The sequence below is a fragment of the Anser anser genome (genome assembly GCF_964211835.1).
Source record: "Anser anser genome assembly, chromosome: 1".
Lineage (NCBI taxonomy): Eukaryota > Metazoa > Chordata > Aves > Anseriformes > Anatidae > Anser > Anser anser.
In genome coordinates, this window is record NC_139720.1 from 69,607,567 (window position 1) to 69,627,220 (window position 19,654).

The 19,654-nt window shown below is 37.4% G+C and overlaps 1 protein-coding gene across 4 annotated transcripts in view; it reads left to right on the plus strand.

Annotated features, from left to right (window-relative positions):
- Positions 1-19,654, plus strand: part of AEBP2 (AE binding protein 2) — a 55,747-nt gene that overhangs the window by 8,812 nt on the left and 27,281 nt on the right. For all 4 annotated transcript variants that reach the window (XM_083808245.1, XM_083808244.1, XM_083808242.1 and 1 more), the window contains exons 2-3: positions 9,222-9,429; positions 12,602-12,709. In XM_083808245.1, the coding sequence (XP_083664371.1) occupies positions 9,222-9,429; positions 12,602-12,709 (316 nt within the window). The remainder of the gene's footprint in view (positions 1-9,221; positions 9,430-12,601; positions 12,710-19,654) is intronic.

Here is a 19,654-nt window from a genome sequence, read left to right on the forward strand (position 1 = left end):
GTTTGTAGTGTTATTCCCTTTTCTAGGTATTTACACCTAATCTAGAAATCGCTTTACTCTAAAATTAGCTGTTCCTTCAAAAAACTTCAAAACAAATTTTAATATTACCAGTAGTCACACTAAATAAAACTATCTCCCTGACTTCTTGTTTTCCACTATGTAGATTTCTTAGTAATCTACAGATACTCAAGTTTTCCAGACTTGTTTTTAAGATTGATTTATAGCATTATAGAATCATGGAATATCCTGAGTTGGAAGAGACCCACAAGGATCGTGGAGTCTGAGTTCTGGCTCCACACAGGACCGCCCAAAAACCAGACCTTATGTCTGACAGTGTTGTTCAAATGCTTCTTGAACTCTGGCAGGCTCGGTGCCATGACCACTGCCCTGGGGAGCCTGTCCCAGTGCCCGACCACCCTCTGGGTGCAGAACCTTTCCCTAACCCCCAGCCTGACCCTCCCCTGTCCCAGATCCATGCCATTCCCTCGGGTCCTGTCGCTGCCCCCAGAGAGCAGAGCTCAGCGCCTGCCCCTCCGCTCCCCTCGTGAGGGAGCTGCAGGCCGCCATGAGGCCTCCCCTCAGCCTGCTCTGCTTGGGGCTGAACAAACCAAGGGATTGCAGCTGCTCCTCCTATGTCTTCCCCTGCAGACCCTTCACCATATTTGTAGCCCTCCTTTGGACACTTACAGTTTTAGATCTTTCTTATACCGTGGCACCCAAAACTGCACGCAGGACTCAAGGCTGCAGAACGCTTAAGCCTTGTTCGTTTGGAAAAACTTGTGTTAGAATAACTTCATCTGTGTGAACATAGGTTTGAGTTAAAAACAAACAAACAAAAAGCCTAAATGACTCAGAAGCACAAGTTCTTAAGTGCTTAAAACATGGTAGTGGACTTTTACTTCATGTAATTCTGCCTTGTTTTCAGCCAGATACTCTCTTATTGCCATATGAACAATCTTATTCTTTTGCAACCATTTAGTATTCTGCAATCCGTTTTTGTTTTGATGATGGTTTATCTCCATGTGCTATTTTTTTCTTCTGGTAGCTTTTTTTGAATTCAGAAACTGATCATTATCAGTCATGAAATGGTTTTGGATGTGTTCTAAGGAAAATCGATAGGAAAGCTTCTCAGAAATGTAGGTAGATTAAGCTATTTCAATTTTGAAGATTCTCTTTGGATTACTTGCTGAATAAATGGAGAAAAAACAACAACAACAACAAAAAAACAGCCTCCAGGAGCTCCAAACCATCATAACATTTTAATGTTGCAGTTAAACTACATCCATTAAAATAAGGGGAGCTGTTTTTGCTTGTGGAACACAAACGTTTGATTTGGGGAGTTAAATAGATAATCCTGCAAATTTAGTAGTAGAAATGTGTGTTACTAATGTAGATATATCATAAATTACTGAACTTGCCGAGGGTGGAAAAGGGAACAAAAAAAGATCAGGCAAGTTCTTCGCTCTGTTGCTGGCTCATAGTGGTTGCTCATGTTTTGTGAGCTCTCCTTTTTTCTTTAGATCTGCTTTAATCTCACTTTTAAATTGACATGTTCATTTGGAGACCATAAAGCAAAGTGAACTGCATTTTATTAAATACTGGTAATCATGATGTTGATGTTCTGATAGTAACACTGTGAAGAGGTTGGTAGTAAAGTTTACTTGATATTCATTCAAAGTCAGCAAAAGTTAAATCTTAATGCAAAGCCGTATTTATTCTTTCTCTGCTTTAATGTCAGAGCTAATTTAGCCATTTCTGGTATTTACAGCTGAAATTGTTAGCTCCTTTGAACAATGTTTGTCCTACTTCAGTTTTTGACAGCTTTGCTCTGCAGTTCCTGTTGTTGAGCAGAGCATGAAGAAGCAAAAGTTAATCATGTGGTGATGCTTGGAGAATATATATAGCTGCTCCTATGTTTGGAAGTGATAGAGATTTATATAAAAAATAAAATCTTAGGGCAGATGCAGGACAGATGTATCCTATGAAGGATGGGAGCTCAGGGTTCATCATGTAATCACTTTCATACTTAGAGGATTTATCTTCACCTGTCCATTGATTACATAGGAATTCTATAGGAAATAATAAGTGTAAATCACTTTGAACTTGGTGGCTTCAAAAAGCTGAAAAATTGCTAGGTGGCCTGCAGTTTTTGTGGAACTGTTGGTCTGAGCTGTGTCCCAGACTTCTACACCCTGCCTTGAAAAGGAATAGAGAAATGAGGTAACTTGTGACATGTTTCTTTTCACTCTTGACTTGTCCTGGTGAAATGAAGATTATGTAGTACTCAGGTGTGTCACTAGGCAAGTCATTTTTTTTTCCTTTCAATTTTTGTTCTGTTTTGAATTGGCATTTGTAATTGAATGATTGGGATTGGTGCTGTTTGTTTTGTGTGGGGATTAGTACCTAACTGTGATTTGGTCTTCCATGTTGTAAAAGCTTTTCTGTAGGAGTTCTAGGTTTTAACCCTTGAAGTTGTTGTAAGAAATGCCTGTCATTCATGACTTTTCCATTATTCTAAGTTTCTTGAGTGTTCAGTTCAGTCTCCTTAAGTTTATCTCATATGAATTGGAACAAAACAGCTGAAGCTTCATGCAAATAACAAGATATTTCACAAGCTAGGGAAAGCTAAAGAAACTAGCATGGTATTTTTTTATCTTTAAAATAGCCACCTACTTCCAGTGAGGTTGACAGTATTTGGATTCTTGAATGTTAATTATGCTTTTATCTAGTCAGAGGCAGTCTTCTGTGGATTTGATGCTTTATGACTTCATCACTGTGTAGTTTAGAAGAAACTGTTTTAAAAGATTCATCAGTCACATTTAGTGCATCTTGATGGCTATTCTGCAGTTGTTTTAGCAATGCTGCAGTGTATGTTCCCTGAAGTCTATGTTGGTTTTAAATTTGTTCCATTACAAGATGAGTTTATTTATTATAGGATCTGTCAAGTCATTTCCCTTGGTGTTAGCTGAAATTATCTGGGTCCTCTGCTGACATACGAAACATCTGGGGACTGGAAGCTGAGCATTCTCAGTGGAGGTACTGTAGCTCTGCAATGAGCTCCTGTTGATCAGGCTGAACTACTGTTTGTTGACCCTCAAGGGCATGGTATAAGGCCCATCTGTTAGGTCTGAATTTTGCCAGAGGGAAGGTTACTTCAGTTAAGGTTTAGAGGGAGTATGTCTAGCAGACATTAAAAATATAATAGTAAATTAGTTGAGATTTTGTGCATGTGTTTGGTGCCTGGCTCTACTATTTCTTGAAGTTCCCAGTGTCTAATGGGGGTTCATGGAAAGTAAAAATGCAATTATGCTGTTCTTGCTTCTTTTTTTATCGATACTCTTTCTGGACTCCTACTGTCGTTCTGGAAGATTAAAAAAACAGGGAAAGAAAAAAATTGGGACACTTCATTCATTAAATTCAATGGAAGGGATTACTTGCAGTAGTGAGGAAATCAATCTCCTCGGGGAGCTAAGTATATGTCAGGAATGATGTGCAATACACCATTTTCTTGAATGCATTAGATCACAGGCTTGTTATATTTTCATTCACGTTTAACTGTACACAGCAGTTAGTACCCAAATGTGAATGTGGTAAGCTAAGTGGTTGGAAACTTGAGCGTCTTAAGTTGGGAAGAATTTGGAGTGTTTTTTTTTTTTCTTTCCTCAAAGGGAATACTTGTACTTACGCGACTCCAACAATGGCTTAATTTCACTCAAATCCTTAAAGGAGAATAACAAGCCAGGACTGAAAATGCTTAAAGAACTTTCTGTGTGTATTCTCTCTCTATAAGGTAGAAATGGCTGCTAACTTGTAGCAAGTTTTTAAGCTACTCTTGCTAAGGCTTTAGTTTCAGGATTGTTTCTAAATACAGTTTGGACTGGATTTAAGCAGCAAGATGCATTTGGTTCACATACACCATAGGCTATGCAGGTAACTAATGTTTTAACATGAAAGTGATGGTTAAGAAAAAAATCTTAATACATCCTCATTATCAAGGTGATTATTTTTAGCTAGAGGTAAAATGTAAAAATAAGACCTCAAACTGCCTTTGAGGTAATGATTCCTCTACTTAAGCTTACATGAATTGTGTTGCTTAATGAATGCACTTTAAATGTCAGTTTCATTTCAAAGCTGTTGATCTTAATATAGGAAAAATCGGAAAAGAGGAAAAGGTCCAGCTCTTCTGAGAAGACTGTATTTTCAGTTCTACCTTGCTGTACCTGGAAGGAAGGCATTGTTTGCCAGTGTTTACAGGCTTGGTAAAAATTAGGTAGTGGTTTAGTAGGCGTTTTGGAATGGCATTCGGTCCTAAAAATCTCACTTTTTTTTTTTCAGGTTGATTCTGATGCTTGGATTAGGATGAAAGTGGGGAATAACAAACTGGAAGACTATGTTGTTGTGCTTGCTGTAACAGTTTTAAATTTTAGTAATTAGTCAGTCGTTTGAATGGTGCTTCTTAAAAACAGCTATTGTGTATGCAGGCTCTCTCCAGCAGTGACTGTTTTTGATGCTCTATTGTTTGGGATGACCTCTGAGTTGAACTCTCTGAAACTCAAATGTCTAATGTTCTTCATCAGGCTATGGTCTATAGATCCATTACAATAGAGCTGGAGCCTGCTTACAGCTTGGGAGCAAACCCAGACCTGTCTGTCACTAGCAATAGGGGAATGCCACAAGCGCTTAAGTTCGACTAGTGTCATTCTGCTTTGATAGTGGCAGTCAGGATTTAAACAGATCTCCTGGCTGGGGAAAAAGGACTGGGGGGGTGGGGTGGCAAGGGAAAGCTTGCTTTAAATTATTTAGCTAAAATATGTTTCGATATATATAGTTTTTTAATCTGTAGTTTTCCAGAATGTCTCTGCTTTCATTAGTTTTCTATGTTCTCTTTTTGATGCATATTATTAGTTCCTCATTTGGAGGTGCAGATTTCAGATGGGAAAGCAGAGCAGGAGATGTACTTTCTATTATTACCTTCCCTTTTGTTACAGGACTTTTCCTTTCCTTGGGTTGTACTAAGCAGATAGTGTCAGATTAGATTGGAAATCTCCTATTCAGAGATTGAAAGATACACGGACACCGCCGTAGTAGTCCAGCCCTGTTTGGGCCGGGTTGCCATGCTTCAGGCTGGGAAAAGACTCAAGAGGGCTAGATAAAATGTTGGAATGTGTGCATACATCTTACCCACTTGAGCGTCCTGCTCTCGTGTCCTTTCTGAAATCCAGAGGAGTGACACAGTGGGTAGGTAAATCAGCAGATCTAGCAAAAAGCATTGCAGCGAGTTCTTGACAGACTTCAGGAGCAGCCACTGTTCCGATTATGAAACCTACCATCATTTTTCTCCTTCATCTTGAAATGGCAATTGAAGAGCAAGTGACCTTCCAAGTCAAGTGTCTTCTCTGACGACATATAGGCTGTGAACTTTTCTGTGAAAAGCTTCTTGATACTTTCTCAGCATATAGCCTACTAGAGAAAATGTACACATGCTTGAGCTGTACACAACATGTCAGATGTTGCTGGTCTTTAGGTCTTTCGTGGATTCTCTTCATGGGCTTTACCTCTTTCCCAGGTGTCCCAGAACTCACTGAGAAAGACCACCCTACTCCCCCCCCCCCCCCCCCCCCCCCCCCCCAAAAAAAAAAAATCTAGGTTCTTAGAGTACAGCAGTACTAGATGGCTGATGACCTGCAATAGGTTGCTTCTGGAGGGGAAAAAAAAAACATACTTTTAAAAATTTGGTTATTTCTTGAAAAGGAATATATTAGAGTAGCAAGTTTCTTGCATTTTATGGGAATGTGTCAGAAGAACAATCAGAGAATGGCGATCTCCTGTTGTGTGACCCCTGGTCATTTTGTTTTATAAGCAATTTACCTATTTCTATAGTAGGTTCTGTTACAGCAATATTCATCTGCACTTCTAATGTCTTGGTTAAGCAAACTAGAAGAAAGGAAGGAGTTCTGTTAAATACTGACATATTATCACTCATCTGGATTTCAGTTACCTATTTTTAATTTTTCGTATCTCTTGATTAGACTATAGAAGCATGGTCCAGTGTAACACTTCATCCTTTGCTTCCAAGAAATTCTGTACATTACCTCTTATTTTAAATGCTGTGGGCAATCTTTTTATTCCAGTTGCTCTAATATTAAATTTTAATCACAGAGTCATCGAATAATCTAGATTGGAAAAGACCTTCAACATCAGTCCAACCGACAGCCTGACCTACGGAGTCCTGCTGCTAAACCATGTCCCTTTGCTGCACATCCACACGTCTCTTAAAAACCTCCAGGGATGCAACGCAAATATTAGCCTTTAGCAAGCACTTAGGCTGTTAGAACTAAACTAAGCAAACACTTAAACCGTTACAACCAGATTGGCTCTCTAAGTGTTACTGGTTTCTCCTGTCATTAATAAACCTACCCATTGTGTTGTTGGCTGGATTGTTATTACTAGTTCCAACTTTTACATATTTTTCTCCAAAAATAAGAATAATTTTCTACAAGTAGGATAGCATATTGAAGGAAAAAAAAAAAAGCCTGAGTATCTGCATTTCCTGAGCTGTAAAAACGTAGACTTGTGGTTTTGAGGAGGTCAGTGTATGTTGCATTGCACTTATAATATGAAATAAACTCTCTCATGCTACAAGTTGATCAATGATTTTTTTTTCATAGCAGCTTAGAAATTAATTGTGCTGCATGCCTGTGAACTAATGAAACCACACATGCAGACATGCATGCACCCATCCTTCACAGAACTTGTACTGGGCTGTGCTTTCTGATTGCTTTCCCACTCAAGACCAAGCTTTAAAAGCAGGGAACCCTTAGAACTAAGCTGAATAACCAGTCTTAGACTGTCCTTGTGGTCACCAGCACTGCGTTGCTGCTTAGTCTTTTTGCAATATGCCTGTTTGTGGGGTTTTGGGGAATAGTAGTAATGCTGTCAGTGAAACATGGACTGACAGTAAATAGCTTGGAAGTTTGAGCTCTTGCATAAAATGTTGATCGAATCCCATACGTTGGTACCTTTCAGCCATGAGACAGTGAGGGCTCTTTATTCACTTGAAACGATCAGAGAGGGCTATCGTAGGAGCAGTGTGTCTGTAGTGCCTCACCAGCCTTCATTAAGCGACTTCCTGTTGGAACCATTGATCAGTGTAATGCTACTTTGTTCAACAGAAGCGGTCGGGCTGTGTCATCTTGTCTGGGTTCAAAGCTGCTGCTGAAAGCTGATTTTGTGGAAACTATTTGGGTAACTAGAACTCAGGTGTGTGGGAGCTGCATTAAGTTATTTATATAACTGTCTTTTTCATCCCATTGGTAGATTTTGCTTCCATAACTTGATTTTACTTTCAGGAGTAATTTTTGGCATAGGTATCAGCTGAGGAAGGAACGTCAGTTCCTTGGTGCATCTGTTGTAGTGGGCCTGGCATGGGGGAAAAACAGGGATTGAATGCAACGTATTTTACACTTAAAGCATGGCAATTTCTTAGAAAGATACTAATGCCTGTATCCAGTGGTTTGCAGTTAGTGGCTGTTAGGACTGTAGCTTCAACTCGGTGCTAGTTGCATTTTTTTTTTGGACGTTTCTGGTGATTATAAAACAGGCTTTTGGGGAAATACAAATATGGAACAGATTCAAAACCACATCTGTAGGCTTCTGTTGGCCACCTTTGCTTTATCACTAGTCACAGATTGTGAATTTACATTATGAATGGAACCAAGACTACTTTTTGTAGTGCAGAAGAAAGAAGGTGGGGCGGCAGGTGGGGCATGGAAAGCTGGGTGTATTCAGGATATGGAAAATGGAAGAGAATAATCGTGGGCACATGGAAAAATGCTCTGTAGCAGGAAAGTGCCAGTATGGCTTTTACTGAGAGAAGGCATGCCTTGTAAATTGTTAGACCTTTTTTTGAAAATCAAAAATAAAGCATGGTATTTGTATAATACTTAGCAAGTTCATTTTTGATAGGCTTCTATTAAGACCCAAACCCGTTGACAGGGTCTCTAAAACTTTCTCATTTGGATTAACTTGGAAAACAAAAGCCTAAGAATAACTTTCCAGTTTTAATGATATAAGGAGAATAATGGGTTGGAAGACAATTTCAAAAGGTTGTCTGGGTTGTGGTAATCAGCATTTTCCAAAGTGTTACGTTACTGGTAACTCTCTCTTCCAGATCAGAGTTTGCTCATGAAACCAAATTATTCGGGGTAGTTAAAACTAAATCTTAATGGGAAAGCATTGCAAAGGGAATCTGTTATTTTTCTTTACTGGAAATTCTGATGAGACATTGGGAAATTTTTCCCTCTTCCCACAATGAGGTTAATCAGACAGTGGAAAAACTGTTCAGAAAGGCAGCAGAAGCTCCAACCTTTGAAAACATCCATTAAAAACTTAACTGTATGAGACTATGAGCAACCTGATCTCACTTGGTCCTGTTTGAGCAGCAAATTGGACCAACCGACCTCCTGAGGTCCTATCAAAGAAGAGCTGTTCTTTAGTTCTATGACTTTGTGGAAGACAGAAACATGAAGGGTTCTAAAAGGCAACGAGCAAGTTTACAAGGTTTGAAAAAAAAGTTATGTCAGTAGTTATTTAATTTTTATCCAGGAACAATATCTATCTCTGTGCTTTTTGCCTTAATATGAAAAGAGTACTCCACGCTTTTTTTTTTTCTGCCGAGATACAGAGCAGAACAGCTGACAAAAATGACCCTGCAAAGTTTCAAAAGGCAAAAAAAAACCACAGTAGTTTAGATTACGCATGTGATAGACATGCTGCTGGGCCTTGGAGTTAAGTGCAGGAGTCTCTTAAACATTCTGTAAAACTTCACTTCTGTATTATTTTTAAGGCTTTAGTGTTAGTTGTGGATGCTGGTCTAGATATACGTCTGGTAAACACTATGCTTAGCAAAAACAATGAATGACTGACGTAGTTTAAAAATAACCATGTTAACACAAAATTTTCTCACAGGTCAGTGAATGGGAGGAAAGTTTTCCAGCTCTCCCTTTTGTTGACAGTGTCCAGAAGAAGTTATACTATGGAGTGATAGTGGTTATGCCCTGACTGAATATTTTACTTTACTTAAGGTGATGAGCCATAATAAATAAGTTTAAAGTCTTCTTTTTAACCTGTCTAAATGAATCTGATGCAAAGCCCTAAAGAGCTACAGTTTTTATATGTTCCATCAATGTGTAACAAATACAAACATTCTCCTTTTCTTACAGCATAAGCAGCACTATTATGGATGTAGATAGCACAATTTCCAGTGGGCGTTCAACTCCAGTAATGATGAATGGGCAAGGAGTTCCTGCCTCCTCTGCAAAAAGCATCGCTTACAACTGTTGTTGGGACCACTGCCATGCTTGCTTCAGCTCCAGCCCGGATTTGGCAGATCATATTCGTTCCATACATGTGGATGGTCAACGAGGAGGGGTTGGTGTTAATTTTTTTTTCCTCCCTCTTTCTTACTGTTGTTTTATTCTGTGGTGACAGTAGTAAATTTTATGTTTTATGTTATAAAGTATCAGTTGTTTAGCTACTGGCAACTGATACTGGGTCCTCAGTGGTGTGGCACTAGGCATTCAGCTGCTGTGTTTTCCATAACACACTTGATTTGGTATTCTGTGGTTTTGATTGAATGTCTACCTTTAAGAATATAGTATGTTCCTAATGAAATATTCAAACTTACTGGATATTTGATAGATTTGCTAATTTCTCAGCATCCTGAGGATGCTGTTTTTAAGTGCTTATACTTGGAATTCATTTTCTTACAACTTTTAGTGTATGTGCTTCTGCGTATTAACTCAGGCAAAGTTATATCATGATTATTTTTACAGATAGAGTTTTATTAGAAATAATATATAAACAGAATATGTTATAGGGCAGATGTAAAACTGGTCATCTTGGGAGTACAAAGTCTTACCAAAACAGTTCTGTTTGTAGTACTGACAGCAGGTCTTTGGATGTTATACCTTCAATATAACTGCATCTAGTATTATTTTTTAAATTGAGGTACATATATGAGCATACATCTTTTGGTCTAATACCTGGTCAAGTGGTGCAGTTTAGGTTGGTTTCACAATTTTAATGTTTTAACACCTCTCCAAATAGCGTAATTTCAATTCTGTACTTAACTCCCTGCTTCCCAGCCTCCTAAATTACCTTTAACGCCTGGAATATTTCAGGTAAACTACCTTTAAATCAAACACAAGCAGTCTGCTTTCAGTGCTATATGTTGCATGTCTAACTTTTTGGACAGCTAATACCAACTCTTAACCTGGAATAATCTTTATCTTCAACTTCTGTCTTGCTGCTTCTTTAAGATGTGAATATGTCAAATGTTAGGTAATTACGTATTATCTTAAGGAGCCTTAAATAAGATGCAAATTTGCATCACATTATATAGTTTCCTATGTAATTGTGTCACTGTGACAGGTGTGACTCACTGGTTGCATTTAGCTAATGTTATTTGGTATGACTGAACTTCCAGCTTGATATTTAGTGACTCTTTTTCAAGTCCAAGCTTTAGGCAGAATCATCCAGCTAGTGAGCTAGCTTTTTAGTCACTCGTGAGATAGATTTCAGTAGTTCTATTCACAGTTCTATAGAAGTATTATGTGAATCCTGTATAAGACAATTAAATGGATGAGGTGTATCAGTATCCTGGGGGCTGTCAACGTAACTGCATGACCTTTGTCCCATCTGTAACCCCTTTTAATTTCTTAAAAAGGGATTGGAAGATTTTTCCAGATTTTTTTGTACTGTTCTTCTGCTCATTCACATTGTGTGGCATGATTTGTGGGTATTTTCACATTGAAAATGTTAGACTGTGTTTTGTCTTTCTGAATGAGACAGTTGTTGGAAGCATCAAACAAGCGCCTGAGCGTTGCCCTCAGTTCACACTTTTATTCCCAGTGGTGGAGTTGGTTTCTTTTTCAAAAAGTTCTTCCAATAGATGCTGTGGAAAGGGACTGATGCTGGCTGTTTGGTTTCAAGGATTTGTCTGCCACCTGCTGGCGAGGTGTTTAAGTGTTGTTAGAGATCATGTGGTTTTGGTAGGATTTCAGATACTACTCAACTGAGTGACTATAAATTTGAAGGAAAGTAGTTGTAGTATCTGCTTCTTGAGAACTTAAAAGCAAAGTGATAAGCTTGCTTGTATGGTTATAATGTATTTTTTTCAACCTAATATTGAGATAATGGCTCCAAACCAGCCCAGGAAGCCCGAACCAGAACAATGAAGAGCCCAGGAGACTGTAATGAAATAATTTTACTTTTCTGAAATACTTTGTCAGAAATATTTTGGGTTCAGATTTTAGACAGGTGGTCACAAGAAGCCTTGCTAGGGTTTCTGGGAGGTTGTTGTAAAACCAAGTGCATGTTTTTTTGAGGGGATTGCATTTCAACTATCTGTTGTTCTCCTTTGAGTGCTCTGCAGTTTGCTGTTGATGGTGGAAATTTTGAGATAGTTATGTAGCTGTTGTACTGACAGGAATCTCAGACTTCAGTTCTGTGGCTGCAGGGGGATCTTAAAACTGATGAGCAGCAGACACTAAAACCTCAGTTGGGCCTTATCGGTCAGGAGACCTTGATCAGTCATACAGGCATGCATGGTTTTCAAGCTTTGCTTTAGTAAGTTGAGGTGTCTGTCTGTTATATAGCAAGCACATCGCACGCTCGTCTGGCTGTTCTTTTGTTTTGAAAGTACAGTCTTTTGATGATTCTTTTTTTTTTCTTTCTGAAAGAGAACAAGAAGCTCAAATTCAATTAATTCCCTGCAGGTCTGAAAGGTATTCTGAAAGTATATTGGACAATGCTATTCCTGGGGACTGTATTCTGCTGCTAAAAATCAGGGCTGTATCCCTTCCTCCTCCCTTCCGCCCTCAGACTTGTTGAGGAAATTCTAATGAAAGCCAAGTTCATTGAGCTTTTTTATTCTCTAGGTTATAGATAGACACAATGAGAGGAGAGAGAAAAGCAGCATGAGTAAGTTCTACCCTTTAATGCACTATTGTGCATGTGACTAATCTGTATACCGGAATAGCCAAACACCTGTAGGTTTTGAATCCTATGAAAAATTTTCCCTTTCTTCATCAGGAAGGGAGTGGAAGGCCTTAACTAGGGGTATCAAGTATTCCATACGATAAAACTGATATTTAAATAATTGGATTTTAAGACTTTGCCATTCTCAAAGAATGAAATCATTACTTGCTTATGAGCATAAATCATCTTTCTATCTTCGCTATCCGTAAAACGTAAATTTTATCGCTTACAAATTTTCTATCTCAATATCTCTGATACTGATATGCGGTACAAACACAAACTGTGGCTGGATGTTGTGGCTTTTTGATTGTGTTTATCTGAAGCATCTTTTGGCTTTTGACATTTGTTTCACTGACCTGTTGTTGTTTTTTTTTTTTAAATACTTGTGGTTGCAATTATTTTTGCCTTGGTGAAACGAGAAGTGTGATGCAAAATAAATGGTGGTTTCAAAATTCTTTGAACTAATTTGTATTGTGGAAACAGGCTTCTTTGCTAATCTACTTTTGAAATTTTTTCTGTTTTCTTTGACTTACGTAAACTTACCACGTTTTTACTTTATTAGGTGTTTGTTTGCTTGTGGAAAGGTTGCAAAGTATATAATACACCTTCAACAAGTCAAAGTTGGTTGCAGAGGCATATGCTGACACACAGTGGGGACAAACCTTTCAAGGTAAGGTTCATAGCAAGGTACATCATCCTTTATTTTAAGAGTGATCCTATTCATTTTTTCTGATAGAATGTATTAATTGAAAAATGCCATCACAGGAGGATTTCTTAACATATCAAGCTAGCTGAGCTTTGGTCTTTGCCTTGATGGTGCCCAAAGATCGTGTTCTGTTATGGAAACAGTTGAAGATACCATTATTTCTTCTCTGTCCCTGTTGCTTTTAATCTATAAATGGTAGTGGAATCTAAAACTAAATAATGATTAAGTTTACTTTTGTGTACGTTTTCCTGTTGAGTTGTTTACACACTGTAACAGTGAGATATTTTGCTTCATGCTTTACACTTTGGATGATGCCTAGTGGTACACATTCTGTGCTTGAATAAGAGCTGTTCTTGTTAACAAAATTCAGTTGAAACAGTCAGTGACTACTTACGGTTAACCTCTCTGAGAATAATAAGGAAGTCAGGAATGCAGGACCGTTGAGCTGACTGTATTTCCTGCGTAGTATTTTCTAACTTTCTCTTTCTTTCTCCCCCTAATCTGTACCTGCAATTCTAGGTATAGTAGTGTTTATCATTCCCATATCCACCAATCCGTTATTAATGAGTTGCTTCATCCTCTTATGGATACAGTTGGGGCAGTTCATAGCTGTCAGTCCTGGATCACTTTATGGTAAGTTCCACCCACACTACTTCAGACTGAAGTTCTCCTTCCATCTAGGATTTAAAAAATGAATTAGGGCTTTTTATTAAATGTAGGTAGCATTTTATATCTTCCTCCCCCTCCCTGCCCCAACCTCACCAAGTTTTAGTCACTGCTTCTCCACTACCCTCTCCTCTCTTTCTTCTCACGTAATATCATCTGCTTATTTATTTTAGGGCAGTTTTATTACTAAAAATTTCTTTTCTGTTACAGTGACCTCTTCCAGAAGTTACTACTTCTGCACAGATTTTTAACAGTAGTTGTGACGGATAACAAAACTATACTCAAAGCTTAGAGAGTAAAAATAGCTCAATGCAAGTGAAAGCTTTTTTTTTTTCCACTAGTTTTGTGAAGACTAGACTTTTTCCAAACTGCTTAATTTAGCGTGAAAACTTCTGACAGAGTGAATGACGGTGGGGGAAACTTGCAAACTCGCTCTGGAGTTTATTCCTTTGTTCAAAGGAATTAAGTTAACATACTCTTGAAAGCATAGTGTAAGGATTATAGATCCCTGAGATCTTGCAGATGTGATTGTTCTAGTAACCTAATTGTAACTGCTGATCCCTGAATCAAACTTGAAAATGAGTCATTAGGGGAAACTTGTACCTTATTTCTTCTCATTTTAGAATTAAGTAGTTTATGTGCCTTAAAGTGTAATAGCAGGTTTCTGTCTTAAAAGTCTTCTGGTAGGTTAGTTTGTAGACCTGCTTGGTGTAGATCAAAGAAACTCGATTTAGAGGCACGAGGTTTAAAAGAGGTAGGCATACCTCAGGAAATAATAGTATTTCTTGAGTCTTGTGAGTTATATAGTGAAGTCAGTAAAAGCTTGATAACCCATTTTTTTTGGATAAGCTGGTTACAGCTAGAGCTGTAAGACTTCAAACAGTTAATTCTGATAAGCATCTTGTGTTAACTAGCTGGTGAAATAGTACATACTTTTCTGTAATTTCTAGTCATACTAGGGGAGAGAATAAAACGCAGGCAACTATTGCACTAGTTTGTCATGGCTCAAAGTCTGTTACTTCATTTTTTTTCCTACTGTTGTCTTCAGTGTTTCTGTTTGCATTTTGTCTTTGTATTTCTCAATCTGTTCCTGGGGGCTTTGAATAGAGGATAATTCTGGTCCTGTAACTTCTTTTGTTCCCCTTTCATTTATGCTGAATATAGGCTTCAGAGCCCCCATGATTTAGCCAAGTATGTGATTGTGATAACTTGTTAGTTACCTAGACCCCTTTGTTCACTTGATCCTTTTCTTTTTCAAGCTTTTGAAATCTGTTGTCTGATACAAAAGCATTTAAGAGTGCTGAATATTAGTCTTGATCAATTCAAGAACAGTTACTGCTTCATTTTATGGCAGTTTTTCAAAAACTAAGCATTTTTTGCATTTAGCTGTTCTTATAAATCCTAGTGGCTCAGATTTTTAGCAAAACCCAAATTTTTCTATTTGATTGTATTAAAGACCTCTTGTTCTTGATTACTACAATGTCTCCCAACCCCCCCCCCCCCCCCCAAATATTGCTTCATAAGAATACATTAGTTCTAGTATAAAAAAAAGGAGTCATTGTCACTTCATAGTACTCAATGAAAATGCCAAGTCATTCAGTGTTTTGTTAAAAATAAATAAATGTCAGGGTTTGTGAAGAATTGACTTAGAAGGCAGTGGAAATGATAGAGCTGTATGCTGTTGTCTAGAGAACTGTTCAGAATTGTTTTAAGAAAGGCAAAGAACGTTAGCTAGGACAGTGATGAAGCTCTTGTAAAGGGAAGACTGTTGTAAAGGCAGGAGGAAAACCGAAATTGTTTAATGATGAGTGGAGATTAATAAATATGTGGCAGGCTGCTACATGCTTATACCTCTAATGAAAATAAGAGGAAAAAAGTGTTTTCTTAAATTGAAAAGCAGCTGGGGACTGTCTCAGGCATAAAGCTGTCTTTTGCAGAACTATTCTGTTGAAGAATATGTCCCTGTCCTGTCTGCCTTTTGTTTGCAAATGAATTCATTTTATGTAGTTGCCCATTTTGGGTTTAATTCTCAATTTTTGTGATGCATGTAATGCTGTCCTTTGATTTAAAGGCTGTATCCTACTGTAAATTAGCTTCTCTGCTTTTATTTTAAAAGGTCTTTGTGGGTTTACCTGCCTTTTCCATGCATGCATATAAACTACATGACTGCATGGTTCATTTGTCACCGAGATGAACCCACTTCTAAATCACAAAGACAATTGTTTCATATTGTTGTAAATTTCTCCTGTGGTTTCTGTTTGTGTGGTTTAGCATGTCCCCCTCGATATTACAATACCTGTGACATAGGAAGGGTAAATTTGCTTATGAATACCTATTTTTGAGATATTAGCTCTATTTTTATACGGGGCAATTTCCTAATAGCGTGTGATCAGTTAATTAGAAGACATTTTACATCTGATTCATCTGCTAAACTAAGGCAAAAATGATAAGTTCGATCTTTGGGGCACAACTTTGGACCTTGGTTCCCCTTCAGTCATCAGATTTCTTTGCTTTTTTTTTATTTCCTCCCTTTTCCTAAACGTTTTAGTGCTGTTGGCCTTAGGTTTCATGTGTAACACATGGATGGACTTTATTTTTATTTGAGGCCATCATCACTAATGTTTGTTATTTAGAAAATAGTCTTACCTAAGGCACCCATGAATCCCTCCAAAGTAAGTGTGTCAATTAAATGAGACACAGTTACCATTGATGCTAGTTTTCAGTCTCTAATCAAGTATTTCTGCAAAGCAGTATGCTTTTCTAGTCCTTCTTTGGATGCGCTGTTTGCTAAATTTGTTTCTCATGTCAAGAGGATCAAAGACTGGTCTTGCAAAATATTTCTATCTGAGAACTTACTGGCCTTCTTTGGACCCACTGTTAGGTATTTTTGGAGATACACTACTCTTCTTAATACCTGAAGTTCATTGCTTTTGTGCTGCTGGAAGTTCTCTTAGTTTGTAACAGTCTGGTTCTAGCCATTTTTCCAGCCTTTTTTTGTTGTTACAGGCATTCATTTAATATAGGTGTTTTCAGAGCATGTAGTTTTTTCTCTGAAGATATTCAGTATGTTCATGTTTGTATATCATTTTATATCCAGAGCTGAGAGAGAGAAAGCTAGATATTACTTTTTTTATAGTTTTACTATATTTTTGCTGCGTTTTAGAAATGGTTGAAATACTCAAAGTATCATCATCACGTAGTAGTTGTCCTATCAACAACTTAAAAACTTTCAGGCTTTCAGAACATACAAACAGATGGAACTAGAGGAATAATCTGCTGAGATAGATAGAAAACTGATGCTGGTAACTGGCAAGCTGAGAAAGAATTGTCTTAACTTGGCTGTTAGAAACAGTTGAATAGTTATTGTGCTGTGACAATCTGCATTTTTTTAGCACTGTTTCTGGTACTCAGAATTTTTTGAAGTGCTACTTGCTGCTGCAGAAGGCATTAAAAGTTAGTTACTTGTAGACATACCAAAAGAACTCTTAGCATGTAGTGTAGATGACCAAATACAAGGTGTTAGGCCCAATGAAAGGACAAATGGTAGAGTGAGCTTAAACGTGTGGGAGATATTATAAAAATAATTGCTTATAGCAATCCTCTGCAAAGGAGGACTGTGAAAATAAAACTGTGGATATGCAACCAACTGCTTTCACATGTGGATATGCTCTTAATGTTTAAGATCAGCCATGCAAGGTTTGCTCACATGGGGTAAATGCTTTCAGTAGCAACAAGAAGTAACAATACACAAATTTATTGTAGGCTTGCATCCTTTGCTTAAAAGGGGGGAAAAAAGTAGTAGTAAAAATGGAATTTTGTGCTCATTCTACCACCTGTAACTTCCAGAATTCATTAGGGAGTAATTCATTAAGGGATGACTGCACTTGATATGTCTCTTAATAGAGGAACATTTGTTGAAATCTAGACGACAAAGCCAAGCAAATTCAGTCCTCATTTGGAATTCATGTCAGTTATTCTTTTGGCAGGACATCTTCTGTCCATTAGAGCATTGCAGATTCAGATAGAAAATGTAAAGTCATTCTGCCTGAACGCTTAGATGATGAGACAGTAAGGTTTATCCAGAAATCTAAAATAGTAGTTAGATCTACTGGAAAAAAATTGCACATTAAATATTCTAAAAAGGGTACTTGATTACTTTGTATTTAACAGCAAAAATCTGTATTACTAGATATTTTTATATCCTGTTTGTTAAAGTCACTGGTCACTATTGCCCATTAATAATGGTGGGTATGGGTACACTGGAGAAATTAAATTTCTTACTTGTTGACTTATTTTCTCTTGAAGTAACATATCCACCAATCCGGACCCAACCTATCATATTGCAAACTGAATGCAAAATCTTGTTATACAGGGTTTTGGGGAAAAACTAAGAGATTGGTTTAAAGTTGTGCATAATAGTTGAGTCTGATTTATTAGAAGCCCTCTAGATCTATATAATTATCTGGTGGGAAGCTGATTTGGTGTGACTTACCGTCCAGAGATCCTGAAGTGACAGCCTGAACTGCTCCTTTATCTTTGGAGAGAAGAGACTTTACCCGTTAGTAACGGATTGCTGGATATATTATTTTAGAGAAAAAAAGAAAAAAACAGGTAAGATTTTTCTCCTCTTCTACTATTTTCTGTCCACTACAAAGGCATTCTGTGTCATCTTTGATATAATATATCTATATATCAGCTGTTGATTATTCGATGACATAACAGGTAGTGTCAAACTACACAATATGTGGATGTGATGGTCTTTGCAAATATTTCATACCAAGCTCCAGACTGTAAGTAAGTTTTCTGGAAAAAGATAATTTCTGGTTGCAGGTTACATATATTGAGGACTTAACGTTTGGGGCTTTTAAAAGTAAAAGTTAAGAGAAGTGGTAGCTTCTGTAGAGAATCTGTATTGGATATCCATGATTTTTTTTTCTCTACACTAGACAAAAGTCAACTTAAGACATTGTGTGTCAAGCTGTAGTTAGTCATAAAACCATATTTCCTATCTGACAAGGAATTCCATAAGAGGTCTTAAGAACTTGTGATTTAGAAATGTGGCTGACACAATGTTTATGTATTATTTTCAGAAGGTATTGCCTTTTTATACTGTACCTAAGTAATTTGGCATATGGTAATGTATGCCCTGTACCAAGACTTCAGTATTTTTTTTTTTTTACTTTTAGCAGGCATTGGCAAGACTGAAGTTTTAATCTCTCAGTAAGGTTGAACTTCAGAGTAGTTTTGTGTTCATTTTCCTTTAGTCAGTGTTTGTAGAATCAGAGCTAGAAGCTTGTCAGTAGCACCTTAATGAAAGTTAAACTGAAGCTTAGATTTAGTTGCTTAGTTTAGTTTCATGAAACTGCTTTTATGAGCAACACAGCTGCTTCAAGGACTATGAAACTGGAGAATAAAAAATTGGTCAAACTAAAGCATGCATGTATTTTGTCTATCTCTGTTGATTGTGGGTTTGTTCGTTAATACAATGGTGTAAATTTTCATCTTTAATTTGAAGTAATAATATTGCTTTGAGGTTCCTGTACCCCAAATGAGAGCAAGATCTCGTTTTATTTTGAATTTAGATGTGGTATGGTGTCTTACTGTAGGCTGCTATGGTGTAAGTGTACAATATTGCTGTTGTTTGAATTTGGTAAATTGTAGGGCAAGGTAAAAAGTTACAGATAATTACAGATAGGTTTTTGGTAGAGATCGGCTCAAATTTAAGATGCTTATTAGTGGAAGAGTCAGAGAAGAACATACAGAGTTACATTAACATTACATGTGTTTAGTTAGCTTAGTGCTTAAACTTTCCTTAAGCTTACTAAAAACATTTAAATAAAAATGTTCTCCTATTTTTCTTTCACTGTCTTGTAATGTGCTTACATATTTTTTATTCCTATAGCACGTATTAAGTCCTTGGAGATTATGGAGGTTTTTCTTTAGGAATATAGCGTTCATGTTTTATGATGATCAATGAAAACCTTTTGTTGGGTCTGAGAAATAAACTTTTCAGTTCTTTTACAGCCCCAGTTGGAAAACAGCAAAGTTGGGTGTCAGGGACAAAACACACTGAGTGGTATTCTGCTGCTGTCCTGTCTTTCAACCAAATGTGCAGGCTTGGGACAGATTACTTTGAGCTTGCAAATGCTTCAGAGAAAATTTTACATTATGTATATAGTTGCAGCATTACTTGCTGCTGAACTCCTATCACAGCTGCTTTGTCAGTTTGCTGTGGAGGGGAGT